The following is a 16,757-nucleotide window of genomic DNA, read 5'->3' as shown; positions in this document are numbered from 1 at the left end:
GAAGAAAAGGCCTCAGAGCACCAGAGACTATTCTTCTGACATTGGCTTCTTGCACAATTTAGAGATTCTAGCAAAAAATCAGTTTTATTGCCAACAGATAAGAAACTCCCTCATTAAAGTGGGCCAAATACTGAACTTGTTAGATATTAGTGAGAGCTAGTACTTCTAGTCGTTTATGTTCCACAGGCTGTTCTAAGAACCTTACACACATGGACTCATTCAATTCTCACAGCCACCAGGGAGGTACTCATACCATTTCCATTTTACAGACAGGAAATTTGCCAAGAGGCAGGGAGTTGACTTGCCCAAGGTCACACATCTGTTGAGAAGCTACTTCATTAGAATAACAACTGCTTACATAGAGAATGTCACGGTTTATCAATGTCTCCCAAATGTGACCACATCTGATCCTGGCACTTACCCAGAGAGATGAAATGTTTAGCTCATGTTGTAAACGGGAAATTGTAGCTCAAGGTGAGGGGACTCTTCCAAAGCAGAGTTAGGGAGGAGCCCAGGTTTTCAGGACCTAGATTGTGAACTCTTTTATAAACTCAGGGGTCTGTGAGTTCCTTCTGAACAAAATTTTGTGTTTTCAATAGGATAACCTTTAAAAAACCCGTAACAACCTTTGCAAATGAAAATTTGCAATTTGAATGATGTTTTCCGAGCATAGGCTTTGGTTTTTAAGTTACACATTTCAGTATTCTTTTGCTTCAGTAGGAAATTTTTCCTTCAAAAGGAGTCCATTCAGTTCTCATGTTTGAGAAACAGCTTTGCCAGGCCCTTTCATTAGGTAATAATGTATTTTTTAAAATCTCATTTTCTATTCAAATAGATTTGGGTTTGATTTTCATATGGCTTATCTTTTTTTTTTTTAACTCTCCAGGTGATTTCACAAGAAGTTGAACTACAAGCAGAGCCACCTGGGTTTGAGGTGGTTGCTAAGAAGTCCTTCAATACAGATCAGAAGCGCAGGCTGCAGCTTTAAAGGTTTCATGCTGAGGCCGGCGGGATCTCACCTAGCTGAGCTTTCTTATGTGACTTGTTGGACTGCACAGCATACATCTCTGGGAGGGCCAGGTTGGCCAGGCTGCGGAGGCACCGAGAGGTAGGCATTCTCCCGAGCCCTGAGATGAAAATCAAGATGAAACACTGACTACTTTCCACTAGAAATGGGCGAGTTCCTAGGCAATTTTGTTTTAAAAATCTTGCTCGAAATTGTCATTTAAAATCTTATGGGTAAATGTTTTTTTTACAAAGGACTTGTCTGCACCTTACACATTCTGGTCCGTTTAGGTAAACAGGACAGATGAGAAAATGGACGCCCAGCGACTCTTGTGTTAAGTCAAGGTCACGCTGCAGGCAGAGGCGAGCCCGTGCCAGCAGTCAGGCCAGAGTACCTTCCATTCTGTCTCCAGTTACGTGTGCCAACAGCCATTACAGTATATGCTTTCTTAGTTTAACAGTTTTTATTTTTAAAGGGAAAACGAGCACAATCGAGAAGTATCGTGTTTCCCCAAAAATAAGACCACGTCTTAATTTTTGCTCCAAAAGATGCACTAGGGCTTATGTTCAGGGGATGTCATCCTGAAAAATCATGCCGGGGCTTATTTTCCGGTGGGGTCTTATTTTCGGGGAAACACGGTAGCTAAAATTCCACGGTAGCTAAAATTCCCTGAGCTCCACTCATGGAAAGGCTTTGTAATCCCCCAGCGGACCCACGAGAAAGCCAGTGCCATTTGCCTTGTGGCAGTTTAAGGAAATGCCAAAGGCACTCAGAAGCAAATGAAGTGTCACAGATTGGAAACCAAATCTGTACATTCACGGCAAATGTCACTGCATTTACAGGGAGAGGAAAAAAACGTTACATCAGTCTTCTTTGTATGTTGAAGATTTTATTTTTCGAAACTTTTAGGGGAATCAATTCCATTTAATAAACCTTTGTAAAATGCCACAGAAGCAAGGGGCGCAGGGGAAAGCCATGCCCTTGGGAACGGACCCTCTCTGGGCCAAGTCTCCGCAGTAGCTTACCTACTACAAGTTACAAAGAGACAGTGCTAGAAGATGAACCTTTGAAAAAGCTAATCTTTTTCCTAGTTTTAGATCTGGGCCTGTTTTACATTGTTTTGTTTTTTTGCTTTCATACATGATTGAAACTCTTTCTCCATTTAAATCAAACCAAAATCCATCTTAAAGAATTAGAATGCAGGGAACAGCTTCTGTGGGAGGAAATCTTGACTTCGGGCCACCGCACCTCAGACACAAACCTGTCAGACTCGGCCTGCTAAGGACAGACAAAAGGGGAAGCCAAACGCATCTCTGGGCATAAGTACTGCCCACTGTGTTTTGCAGTTGTCAGGTGTGGGAAGTACAGACAGTAAGAAATGTGAAATTAAGGATGCTTGTAAGGCGCACAAATGAAAAAGGCTGGTTTCAAGCCTGAAACACAAACATACAACCTCACTTCCCTTGCTCCCATCACACTGTTATGCAAACATCAGTACAGGAACCAGAATGATTCCCATTAAAACAAGCTCATTTTCTTGTTTGTGCTGGAATGCTTATGGAGTTCAAGTCCAGAGATCAAATTCTGTCCATTTTCCTGCGTTCCAACCTGGCCTTCTGTCCCTACAGCGTATAAATAACCCCCTCCTCAGTTTACATCTCAAATGACAATACCTATTTTTATTTCCTGAATTAGGGTGTCCAAAGGAGTTGACTGATTTGCTTTTGTCACTGTGTTTGAGTCCAAGTAGGTGGCTTGCAGGCCTCATGCAGAATTTAGAAATTAGGTACCTGACTTGAGCCTTGAAAACTGCAGTCACTTCTTGAGAACACACAGGGCGGCTTGGAGCTGAGCACGAGGTTCCCTGCTTGTTCAGCAGCTGCCTGGCCCCGCCCTGAAAACAGTTTCTAGTCTCTGCAGCTGCAAGATGAGGGGAAAACTTCTTGCCAGAGGAACAGGGTAGGTCCATTTTCTTCACTCAGCCTCTCTGCTGAGTGTTCAACATCTGGAATCTCTACTTCCTGCCCTGGGAGGATAGGGCATCGAGGTGGGCTGGCATGACTGTTACTTCAGTGTCTTTACCATGTACGGGCCTTGCAATCTGTAGCCAATCTTTCTGTAATAATTCCTCGTGCCAACGCCTGTGAAGCAAAAACAGCCCAGTAAGACAAGAATCTACTAAGCGTAACTGTAGTAACCCTCAAAAGCCAGCAAATGCTCCCCTCACAGCCACCCCTCTTCCCTCTCCCACGCTCGGTCACAGACCAAACTCCCTTCCAGATCAAACCTCATTTTAGGAAGTTTGGACCATTCTTATTGTTTTGAATTCAAGATGCATTGAAGTACAGAAACTATTTCAGAGCCTGTATATTTACAATCCTGTTGGCACCATGCAGCCCTCCTCCAGCTGGGTTTAATGTGTGAGACGTCTACACTCCAAGGAAGCCCGACAGCATTCCGGTTTCCCGGAAGCTTGAAAGGGAGAAGAGGGGCGGGAAACCGGGGTCTCCACAGAGCAGCACAGCACAGGTGTGCTGAGTGAGAACAGCACCTGTTCTTCAGTGTCACTGTCACATCAACTCCTCTTTGAGTGACAACTTCAGCTAAACATCAGTCACATTAAATTACTGCTACTTAATTTGCACTTATCAGTTTTACAGTTTTGTATTAATTGGTATATTTGATATATGAGTCCCAGGAGTTTATAACCAGTTTTATACCAGTTTTATGTATGCACATTTAAAGAACATTAGCTGATTTAAGTCCATCCTAAAGATCCACGATCTTTTTTTCTTTAAGAAGAATCTATTAAGTTTAAGAAATACTATACTACATGATGCCTCTAAATTAACACACAATCACATATACGAGGCTGAGCCCACAGGAGGCGAAAGCATGGCTTACATGGTGGTATCTATGGGAGGGAAGGAAACAGGATACAGAGAATGAGCTTTTGATCAGTTAGGGAAGACCTGGACCTTTCATTTTACAGGCCTAAGCCAATTACTTAATTTCTCTGAACCTCCATTTTAACATAGGTAGTAATGTAACTATCTTTTAAGGATGTTGAGTATTAAATGAGATAGTCCACGAAATATGATAGATCCAGAATCTGGAAAAGGTAATTCCCCTGAAACATTCGTTATTATTGGAAAGTTTTTCATGATCTGGTCTCCGATTATATTTCCAGCTTCATCTCTTGCTGCTCCGTTCCCCTTAAACACTATGCTTCAGCCTCTGTGAACTTTTTTCTAAGTTCCCTGCGTGTGTGGCTCTTTCTCTAGCTTTCATGTCTTTGCCCAGGCTGTCCTCACTAGCAAATTAACTGAATCTGAGGAGGGGGCTGTGGGAACCTCCAATTTATAGCCCCCCAGTCAGAAGCACAGGTGACAACCTAGACTCACGGTTGGCATCTGAAGTGGGGGCAGTCTGGTGGGGCTGAGCCCTTGACCTGTGGGACCGGACGCCATCTCCAGGGAGAGAGCGTAGGAATTGAGTGAAACTGTGAGACACCCGGCTGGTGCCGCAGAATTGCCTGATGTGTGGAAAACTCACACACCTTGCGTCGGCCGTGTTGTAGTACTCAGAGTCCTGTGTGTGACGTAACTGAAAACAGTTTTTCTTCACAGTGCGGGGACCCACACTGCTCTCCCATCGGTGGACGTGATCACTGTCTGCAGCCTTCTGTGGGGTAAGCTCTATTTATCTTACTCACTTTATATTCCTAGTGATCGGTATTGTGCCTGACATCAAATAACTGTTAGCTCTGTCTAATCTAATTCTTTAGCCCAAACATTTGCTATTTAGGAATAGGATTTCCCATCATGTTTTGTTGCCTGCAAAATTTTTCAAGTATTCAATGAAACAAACTGAGATGATGGAGGTAACAGAACCGTATCATGTGATACAGATCACTGCAGAATTTCCCCTTTAATCCCAGGGTTACCGATACTCATTTTTGTACAATTTCACCTTGTCTTTATGTTCTAATCATTACTTCGGTTCAACATGTGGTCTGGGGTAGAGCAAGGGGAAGACAAAAACATGAACAAATAATGCATTAGGCAGCAACTCAGAGCCACTGAATACAGGAAGACATCTCAAAACTCTTAGAGGGATACACTTTATCATTTGCACTATGTCCCAGCAATTATACTCCTGAGTGAAAAGAGAAATGAATGCTTACATCCACAAATGACATGTTATTCATACTGTCCAAAATAGGAAATAAGCTAAGAATCTATCAATAGTAGGATGGATAAATTGTGGTACTTGCATGCAATGGAATACTATACAGCAATGAGAAAAGAAACTATAGATATCTGCAACAACATTGATGAATCTCACACACCTAATTTTGAATGAAAGTAACCAGATACAAAAGATTCCAACAACACAAAGTTCAGACGCCGGCAAAACTAATTTTATGGTGACAAGTTAGAATACCGGTTACATTTGGAAGATGATATAGACTGAAAGAGGGAACAAGCGAGTCCACACACTGGAGTATCTTGATCTGGATTAGTAGTTACATGGGAACATAACACATGCAAAAATGAACCAAGTGGTACACTTAAAATGTTGTACTTTGTCGCATGCCTTGTTAAACCTCAATTAAAAAAACGAGAGGGCACATCCCTTTAATAGTTGTTTCAATGTGTTTTGAGCTCAATTTGTGCAAAGAATTCAGCGATATAATAAGGTAGAAGGAGGAGGAGGAGAGGCAGGCTGTTAAGAAACCCTGTCAGAGGGCTCACTGTGTCATGCAGATGCCTCTGAAGTCATTCAGTGCAGGGCTTTGTTTCTAGAATCCTACTTGCTAGAAACTATTCTTCCACCTCCTTTTCTCCCACTTTAAAATCCACATTCAAACTGAACTATGCTCTGTGACATGACAGCATACAGTAGAGAGACAGGCACTTCAAAATTAAAATCCAAATTTTCCTCATGTTCAGTTACACGTAGAGACTATTAGCGTGGGCAGGTGAGTCTGAGGCTTTTCATCAAAGGAGAGACATGACTGACTTATATTTAAAAGAGATCAGTCTGATTGCTGTTGTGAGAACAAGATGAAAGCATCAGATTTTTATCTGTTCTATTCACTGCAGAATTGCTAGTACTCAGAGCAATGCCGGGCATATATTAAGTACTCGAATAGTTTTCTTAATGAATGAATAAGTGATCAAGGGTAGAAACAGGGAGACCAGAAAAGATGTTATTGTGATAATCTAGGTAAGATGGTGGTGGCTCAAAGCACAGTCATGGTGGTAAAAAGTGGGTGAGATCTAGAAACATTTTTAAGGCAGAGTCAAAAGAAGTTGTTGATGGATGGATAGTGTAACATAAAGAGAGACGTCCAATATGACTCTTAAGGTTTTTGGCCTGAGTAAAGGAAGGGTCTGGAAAAAGAAGGACTTGCCATTTACTGCGACTGGAAACACCGTGAAAAGAAGGGATGTAGAGAGAAATCAGGAACTTGGTTTTGGCTGAGCTGTGGATGAAATGGCAGTCAGACATTCAAGTGGAGATGCTGGGAAGCAGTCTTGTGCTTGAAAAGAGACATGGGGAAAGATGGTCTCTTTTCTTGGATGATGTCTTGGAAAGTAACTTATAATTGGGGCTGTTGTCTTGCAAGATGAGCTGGCAGATGGAAGCAACCCTTTTGATACTGCTGAAACAGTAAATGTACACAACCCTGAAGCTACTCTACCTACGAAGTTGTTATGAAATAATGTTTTCCATTTGGTTTAAGCCATTTTGTTTTGGTAATTTTTTGTATTGTGGTAAAATATATGTAAGATAAAATCTACCACTTGAACCATTTTTAAGTGTACAGTCGAATGGTATTAAGTACATTTACATTATTGTGCAACTTTCACCACCATCCATCTCCAGAAGTCATCTTGTAAAACAAATTCCATACTCATAACACTAATTCCCAATCCCCCGTCCCACTGTCAGCAGCCAGGCTACTGATTGTCTATGACTAGGTCACTCTGGTGACCTCCAAGAAGTGGAATCAAACAGGATTTATCCTTTTGTGACTCGCTTATTTCACTGGGCATATCTTCAAGGTTCTTCCACGTTGAGTTTAAGCCATTTTGAGTTTTCTTTTACTTATATTGTAATGGACATGTAAGCTGAGGACAGGAAGTGATAGATAGACACATGAGATCAAGTCACCATTTAAAATCGGAATTCAGAGTGGTAATTCTGACTACGCTAATCTCCTACTTAAAATTGCTACCGGTGTGTCTCAAGACAAAGCTCAAATTCTCAGCCTGGACATACAAAATCTTTCACGCCCAGTCAGGTTTACCCCTTCAGCTTCAGTTCCTGCCACCACTGAGCTTACTATGTCCAGTCCGGGATCCCCCCAATCCACCACGCTGGCTTTGCTGCCGCCTCTCACCTCATACCCGTCAGAATGGCCATCAACAGTAAAGCAACAAACAAGTGCTGGCGCGGGTGTGGAGAAAAGGGAACCCTCATGCACTGCTGGTGGGATTGCAGATTGGTGCGGCCGCTATGGAAAACAGTATGGAGGTGCCGCAAAAAATTGAAAGTAGAACTACCATATGACCCAGCAATTCCACTTCTGCATATTTATCCCAAGAAATCCAAAACACTAATTCGAAAACACAGATACACCTCCTATGTTCACTGCAGCATTATTTACAATAGCCAAGATATGGAGGCAACCTAAGTATCTACCAATAGGTCAAAGGATAAACGGTGGTACATACACCCAATGGAATATTACTGGGCCATACAAAGAATGAAGTTTTGTAACTTGTAACAACATGGATGGACCTGGAGGATATTATGCTAAGTGAAGTAAGTCAGACAGAGAAAGACAAACACCGTATGATTTCACTTCTATGTGGAATCTAAAAACCAAAACAAACTCAGTTACAGAGAACAAATCAATGCTTGCCACATGGGGGGTGGGGGGTCTGGGGTGATAGGCAAAAAAGGTGACAGGATTAAGAAGTGCAAATTGGCAGTAATGAAACAGTCACAGAAATGTAAAGTACAGCATAGACAATATAGACAATACTGTAATAACTGTAGGGTGTCATGTATTAGACTTATGGGGTAATCACTTCATGGGTTATATAAATGTCTCATCGCAATTGTATAGTTGACCCTTGAACAATGAGATTTCCACTTGTAAATGTGGACCTGCTCAGTTCAAACCCATGTTGTTGAAGGGTCAGCTGTGTTTCTGATCTGCAGCTGGGACTCTGCAAATGCAGAAGGCCGACCTCAGTTATATACATCGATTTTGGAGTGTGTGTGTGGGGGGGTGGCCAGCGCCCCTAACCCCTGCATTATTTAAGGGTCAACTGTATTACAAAACATTGCCACAGCCTACAACTGTCCACCATAAGCAGCAGCAGCAGCAGCAGTGAGAGGGAAGCAGTTCCTTCCATCTAACACAGGACTAGACAGCCTTTGGATAACCACAAAGTTCAAAGACAGAGTGTGCCCTGATTTCCTCAGCTTACCGGATAAAAGAACAGCTTTACTGGGGTACCACCAAGCACTCCTCAGGGATGATTCGCACCGAGCATTGCCCTCTACACCTGTCTTTACAAAGGGGCGGGCCCAGAAACGATTACCAACTTGAGAGGCACTCAGGCTTTTGAAGGAAAGGTGTATTTTTGAGCTCGTAGCCTTGTTTCTCAATAACATGCAGTAGCACTGACATGGAAAGTCTACTTCTGGACCCTCTGGGAAACTTTAAATATTTGGGTGAAAGAAGTTGGACCTCTAGTCAGTCCATATTCCAACCTTTTTACCCCCCCCCCAAAAAAAATTACCCTGTTTGAATTTCTTTGTGCCTCTTGTTTCTTGAAAGATTTCCCCCCCATTTCTACCATCTACACAATAGGCTGGCAAAAGTATTCTCAGCCAGCTGAGAAGTAAACACACCGTCACCTGGGCTGGGTGAAGGCCACACCTGCTTCCATCTCCTCTCCACGTTAGCAGGGCTCCTAGACAGTCCTCATCAGAGTAACTTTCCTTTTGTTAGGCAGCCAAGAAAAAGCAATTACATTTCACGGCTGACGTCAGCCAACCTCCTGCACGGTTGCGGGCAGGCTGTCTCCCAGGCCCTCAGCGTCACGCTGCGCCTGCCCTGGAGGACAGACGCAGCGGGCTGTACAAGTAACCTGAGTTCTCCACCCCATCACCTGCGTATGGTCCCGCCAATCCCTGGGCTGGGGAGTGAGGAGCAGTGAAACCCAGATGCAGCAGTACTCAGACTGCCCTACTTCCTGTCTGAGTGAACGGGCGTTCGCAGCGCACTGAGGCTGGGACGAGAGGGGTAGTCCAGACGCTTGCTCCGTTTCATCCTCCAAATTACCTAACCCACAACCTGGGTTTACCTGTATCACGGGGGCCTTTTTCTTACCCTCGGAGACAGGATCAATATTTTTATCTTCACCCTTTTACCAGCTGTGATGATGAGATAAGGTGACAAAAAAGAATACTTTGAAACGTGCTCAGAGTGATATTCTGATATTTAGCTTTAGTGTCCAGCCTGTAATTTACCTTTCTAGCTTCCACCTCTGCCCCAGGAGGTACATCTCTTTTAGAAGAAAAACTTTTCTGTGTATGCATAAATTTCAGATATTAAAAATTATGAAAACGATAGGTGACATTTCGGCTGCAGGTACCTTAGATTGCAGTCCCAGGGCAGAGTGTTAGATTAGCAGTCACTGTGTACTCGGGATGTGAGAAGAGTGGAGGCCTGGTCAGCATTTGGTGGAAAAGCCCCCTTCCTACTTCCGAAGGCTGCCTGCCAAGAGCTGCTGGCCTCTCAGTGAACCTGCAACCTGGGGAGCCTGGGGGCTCCGGCATTTCTCTAATCCTTTTTCTGTACCAAACGCCTCCCGGCCTCTAGCTGTGAAAACACACACTGCCTCTGCTTTCTGATCCCCTCTCCTTCTCTTCGAAAGATGCATACCATTTAGCTTAAGACAGTTTTGCTTATTCTAAATATTGAGGAAGAAAGTCAATTACATAAAATGTACCTGCAAACTGCCTCAGTCACAGGAGCAGGTTAATGATGTGTTGCTCAATGCTCTTTAATACAAGTGTGTGTGTGGGAAATCACAAAACCTTAAGGAGATTAATCAAAGATGAAAATAGAACAAACCTAACTGTTTACTTAAAGTCTACTCTGATGAGAAAACACGGGGAGGAAACAGGCAAAAGGACTAAACTAAACGTGGTACCTGAATTGGCTGCAAACAACACCGCTTCCCCATGTCACTGCATCCCTTTCTACTAAGGGTATAAATCCAACAGCAGAGCAGAGGCTTAGGGCACTGAAAATAAATGCATTTTCCCTTCAAAAGAGAAGTCAGTCAGGAACAGGAAGAGAGCCTACACTCAACCTAGTTTGTGAATCTATCTCAAAACCAACAAAAGCAATGACGACTTTACAGATGTTTATACTATATACAGCTATAGAGGAGGAAGACACTTCTTACCGTGTCTCCCCGAAAATAAGACCTAGCCGGACAATCAGCTCTAATGAGTCTTTTGGTGCAAAAATTAATATAGTAAAATATAGTAAAATAAGACCGAGTCTTATCTAACAAAATATAATATAAAACCAGGTCTTATATTAATTTTTGCTCCAAAAGACGCATTAGAGTTGATTGTCCAGCTAGGTCTTATTTTTGGGGAAACACGGTAGTCTTAAATACATGTTGCTAGATGCTCAACATGCGTGAACTTAATTTAAAACCTAACACGACTGGAATTATCATGTGAGGAACATGAGTTTCAGAACGGGTCAGACCTCAAGATCACACAGCCAGGAAGAACTGGAACTCAGACCCACTTGCGTGATCCCATGGCTCACAGTATTTCTCATGAGGTGCGGTGCTTGTGCTGTGGGTAATACCTGACCCCGCTTCCCCCGCTCTGGCCTTAAACGTCTTATGGATTTTTGAAAATGTATCACAGAAATTTCAAACAAGAGGATATCTAAATGGCTGATAAACATGAAAAGCGAGTCAACTTCATTAGTCATCAGGGAATGTAAACTAAAACTACAAAGAAACACCACTATGTACTCATCGTACTGAACAACTGAAACTCATAATACATTCCTGGTGGGATGGGAATGAAAACTGATAGTACTTTAGAAAACTACTTTGCAGACTCTTATAGTTGAACATTCGTACTCCCTACAATCCGGCAATGCCACTCCTAGGTATATATTCCACAAAAATGTGTGTTTATGGGTCCCAAGATACATATACAGGAATATTCATAAGCCCAAACTGGAAACTACCCAACTATCCGGCAAGAGTAAAACAGATCAATTGTGCAGTATCTGCATAACAGAATCCTACATGGCAATGAAAACAAATGAGCGTAACTACACACAATGTGACTCAAGCTCACAATGTTGCACAAAAGTAGCCAGAACAACAGAAAAACACTAAAATGATCCCATCTGTCTAAAATTAAAAACAACAAAATTATATAGTTAACAGATTCATAATTAGGTAGTGGTATATAAAGAAAAACAAGAACGAAAATATCAAAAAAGTCAGGCTCCTGGGTGGGACCGTGATTGGGAAGGGTCAACAGGGGCTCTTCTTGGGTGCTGGTTGTACTCTTGATCTTGTTTAACATTTAATGAACTTTTCTATTTGTTCCAGTTGACTGTCAACTTTAAAAACGAAAAAGAAGATGTAAGTAATTTCATCTATGTGAATGCTCGTGTAAATGGGGAAATAGTTCTTCATGGAAACTCAAACCAAAAAAACTGGGTTTAGTGATTCCAACTGGACAAAAAAATGTATAAAATTACTAATGTGATTTAATACAGGAAGAAATAATGAAGAAAGTTTAATTGATCAAGTGTTTATTGAGTACGTGCCAGCAGCCTGGATATAGATGTTTTACCTCCTTCCTAGAATTCTTTAAGGAAAGAAAAATTCTGGCCTAATAATTTAGACATTTTTATGTCTGAAGCAAGAAAATGCATTAGAAATCTGGAGGTAAACTCCTGTTCTTTGACACAACCTTTGTTAGGACACGAGTAGGACACGAGGCTGTCCTGCATCGCTAGTTATGTGTTGGACTGAATTAAAATTGAGTCCACATCACATCACTAAAGCCAAACATGAAAAGAGAAAATATGCTAATTCTACCCTTTGAAACTTAAATCTGATTTTTCCGAGTAGATGCAAAAGATTATGATGATTCATGATCATTTAATAATAATAATAAAAAAAATCGGTGAAGTAAAAACAGTGTTTTAATTACGTTTGGATTCCATTAATCAACTATTTATTGAGTGCTTGATGTATGCCTAGAAGCATTAATTCAAGGCAAGTGTATTCATTAGTTTCATTTATTTGTTACTCAAATGAGACTTATATCTCATTGATGTCTTAGTAGGATGGCAATATTTCACTCTTCACAATGCACACTGATATGCGAGTTGGGGAAAGGTGTTTTGACTGAAATTTTGAAAATGAACCAATTAACTCAATGACTCCAAATCTTTCAAAGAAAGAATTTTTTCCTGTTCTGTTAAAATAAAAATCTTACAAGGTTACCAACATAGAATCTTAGCTCTTCAAACTAGTTGGTTATTGTAAATCATTATTACAGCACATTAGTACATTATTCTCCATCATCTTGGAAGAAACAGAGACTATCTCAGAAGACATAAGGTCATACCTGCTACCCAACAGCCTAAAGCTTCCTCTATTCATTTTGAAATGGCCGTACCAAGATAATAACAAAGTAAAAACGAACAAAGAATAAAAGGAGATAACTTATAAAGCAAGTATAGAAACTCTAAACAGAAGCCACTGAGGTCACTCACAGTAGGGTGATGCTGCGGGATTATCCGATGGCTCTTAGAAGCGTTTTCCCACAGAGAGTCTGACATCACCTAATTCAATGCAGAGTGACTGTTCCCACCAGTGTGGAAGGTTTGCTATGTCACAGACGACTCTCACTACTTTGCTCATGGCACAAATCGTCAGTGTGTCTCCACAGGAGTTAAAGACTGTGCCATCTATAACTGGGAAGGAAGAGGGAGCCCTTCTATTTATAGTCTTTTAATAAATAGACTTTAAGAGGGAAAATGGTGGCGTAGGGAACTCCAGAGATTAGTCCCTTCATGGAAACCACCATTAAGCTGGAGAGAACAATCAGAACCAACGATATCGGGACACTAGAACCTGAGGAGACACAGCAACCAGGGGAGTGCTTGATGAAGGGAGAGGCTGCTGAACTTTGGTAAGAGAGCAAGTGATGTGAGCCACCTACAGTCTATCCCTAGAGTGGCTGGCTGGAGCTAGGGTGGGCAGTGAGCCCTTGTCCTCCAAGCAAGGGGGCTGCGCATTGTTTGGTTTTGCGGCTCCTGGATGGACTAGGGCAGGCGCCTGCCTTTAGTTTGTCAATGCCCCCCCACCCTGCACCCCGTGCTGGTTTGCCCAGAGCGTCTATTGTAAGATTTGAAGAGACATCACCCCTTCCCTTTTTGAAAGATCCAGACATTTAAGGATATCCCTGTCAGGTCACAGGTTGATTGCTGAGATAACAGAAATTTTAGTGGCCACGTGCAACAAAGAATATGCCTCTGCAAAAAGAGTTTGGCAAAGTCACTCTCTGAACGGATAACTACAGCCCTCACAAGCAATCCTGAGAAGGGGGAGGCTCTGACCTTTAAAATACTCAAACGTGAAGTTCTCAAAAAAAAAAAAAAAAAATTGCAAAGTATACAGAAAACAGGAAAACAAGACCCATTCACAGGAAAAAAAGAATTTGACAGAAACTATGCCTGAGGATGCCTAGACACTGGTCTTATAGGCAAAGTGAACTGTATTAAATATGCGTAGGAGCTAAAGGAAACCATGGACAAAGAACAAAGGGAGCAAAGACAACAAAAGCAAAAACCAACAAGCGGAATCACATCAAACTAAAAAGCTCCAAAGAAATAATCAACAAGATGAAAAGGTAACCTGCAAGACGGGGGAAAATATTTACAAACGATATACTGACTAAGGCTTAATATCCAAAATATATAAGAACTCATACAACTCAATAACAAAAACAAATAATCAGATTAAAAAATGGGCAGAAGAACCAAAAAGACATTTTTCAAAAGAAGACATCCCAATGGCCATCAGGTACATGAAAAAGGTACTCAACATCACTAATCATCAGGGAAATGCAAATCAAAATCACAGTGAGATACTACCTCACTCCTGTAAGAATGGCCATCATCATGAAGACAAGAAATAACAGGCGTTGGTGAGGATGTGGAGACCTTGTGCACTGTCGGTGGGAGTGTAAAAGGACGCAGCCGCTGCAGGAAACAGTTTGATGATTCCTCAGAAAGTTACACAGAATTGCCATTTGATCCAGCAACTCTATTTCTGGGTATACACACAAAGGAACTGAGAGCAGGAACTTGAACAGATATTTGCACACCAATGTCACAGCAACATTATTCACATAGCTAAAAGATGAAAACCACCCAAATATGTGTGTGCAAATCCACACACACACTGGCTTATTCACCTTAAATAGGAAGCAAAATCTGATATACATTCTAGTATGGATGAACCTTGAAGACATTATATTAAGTGCAATAAGCCAGACACAAAAGAACACAAATTATATGATTCCTTTCCATAGAGACAGAAAGTAGATTAGAAGTTACCAGGGGTTGAGGAGATGAAAGAACTGAGAATTATTGTTTAATAAGTACAGAGTTTCTGTTTGGGGTGAAGAAGATGTTTTGAAAATAGCGGTGATGATTGCACAACATTGTGAATGTAAATACAAATGAACTGTATACTTAAAATGGTTATAATGACAAATTTTAGGTGATATACAATTTACTACCTCCCTAAATGGAAAAAAAAAATGACTTTAAGATGCATTAACTATTTTCAGGTGTTTGTGGGGAGAAGGGATTTGGATTTACAGTAGGATATCACCAGAGGAAAACCACGTATCCTCAGCCCAAAGATGGTCTTCTATACTCCCTAACTCAGAAGGAAGATATAAATGGCCAATATCATAGACCTAAAGCATCAGGCATTTAGATAGGCTCCTAAGGGGACAGAGAGAAGTGTCCTCATGGAAGAGAAGCAGCAGACAAAGGAGCAGACGCAGGTGCTACTGTGGGGCCTGCCAAACTCTGCTTAGCACAGTGTTCGGTGTAATTGTGCTGCCGTGACTGGCGTATGAAAACCTGATAGTTGGACTGGGACAAGAATCCTTGAAACCAGCTATGTCCAAAGACAGACCATCTCGAGAGAGGGCTAAATGAAGTTTCCTACAGAAAGGGAGTGGGTGCCTCTTAATCGCAAGTTAATGAAAATGTATTCTATCACTCAGCATCCAAACGTGGTCACCACCAGACCCCTCTCTTTGAGAAGTGGAAATGATTTCCTCTCCCTTTAAATCTCGGCTGGCCTAATGACTTCTGTAACCAACAGAATGAGGCAGAAGTCACATTGTGGTAGGCAGTCTCTAAGATGACCCCTCAAGTTCACTGTCTACTGCTATTAACAGTCTGTCTAATCCCTTCCCCTTGAGGGTGGGCTGGACTCGTTGACTTTCTTCTGAGACTAGGTTATGATGACTATGGCTTCCATCTCAAGGCTGTCCCTATGATCACACTGCTGATGGAAGCAAGCTGCCACGTGCTGAGCGGCTCACGTGGCATGGTGAGGAACTCTGACCCTGAGACCAATGACCTGTGAGGAACTGAAGCCTGTCAAAAACCGCAGTGAATTTAGAAGTGGATTCTTCAACCTCAGTTGAATCTTGAAATAAGTACAGCCCCAGCTGACACTTGAACTGCAGCTTCATGAGATACTTTGAGCCAGAGGCACCCAGGTATGTCACTTCGAGATTACTGACCTACAGATACTGAGATAACTGCTTGTTGTTTTCAGACACTAAGCTTTGTGGTAATTTATTACACGGCAACGGGTAATAAATATAAGGTGTTCTGGGACCCAATCCTTCCTTCCTCTTGGAACCCAGCGCAAGTCATACAAAGAACCAAGGTGCTCATGGTGACCATCTCAGCTGAGCACCCGCTACCAGCCAGAATTACGACTCCGGACCAGACACCCAGCCAGCTGCCAGCCGTTTAAGTCACTCCAGCTGAGGCCCCAGCCATTGTGGAACAGAGATGAGCCAGCCTCTCTATGCCCTGATGAATTTCTAAACCACAGAATCACTGAGCAAATAAAATGGTTCTCTTATGCCACTAAATTTTGGGGTGGTGTGTTCCTCAACAATAAATAACCAAAACAACCATTAATCGGTAGGACTTGCAGTAAGAGGTACAGACCCCACTGGGTATCGATCTGGGGCTTGTTGACTGGTAGACCATACATCAGTGGTTCATTCACAAATGGTGGATGAACTGGATAACCAGATGCTTAGATAGACAATAGGGAGCATAAGAAAACGTTTTCCCAAGGCCACAATATAAAACCCTAAATCTGCCAATTAATAATGTCTTAGAAATGTGAGCTATTGGTCAGAGACAACAGTGTCAGCCAGGCTGACCAAAGAATGAGAAGTTCCCTGTTATGTCCTGTTGGAATTAAAAATGCCCAAACTGAAAGGCTATATAAAACCAGTACCTTGGGAACCTCATAATATAATCGCTTCCTTTTCCCAAGCAGAAGTGTACACTAGCCCTAAACTAAGAGGAACAAGAATGGGGAAAAAA

General features: G+C 42.0%; 1 protein-coding gene across 1 annotated transcript in view; it reads right to left on the bottom strand.

The window, feature by feature from the left end:
• Positions 1 to 1,872: 1,872 nt before the first annotated feature.
• ELP3 (elongator acetyltransferase complex subunit 3) overlaps positions 1,873 to 16,757 on the bottom strand; it is a 78,339-nt gene continuing 63,454 nt past the window's right edge. Inside the window, 1 exon segment of the mRNA XM_033134628.1 lies at positions 1,873 to 3,147. Coding sequence (XP_032990519.1) covers positions 3,071 to 3,147 — 77 coding nt within the window. The 3' untranslated portion in view covers positions 1,873 to 3,070.

Source organism: Rhinolophus ferrumequinum, chromosome 18, assembly GCF_004115265.2.
Source record: "Rhinolophus ferrumequinum isolate MPI-CBG mRhiFer1 chromosome 18, mRhiFer1_v1.p, whole genome shotgun sequence".
Taxonomy (NCBI): domain Eukaryota; kingdom Metazoa; phylum Chordata; class Mammalia; order Chiroptera; family Rhinolophidae; genus Rhinolophus; species Rhinolophus ferrumequinum.
This window is presented reverse-complemented; position numbering and strand designations above follow the sequence as displayed.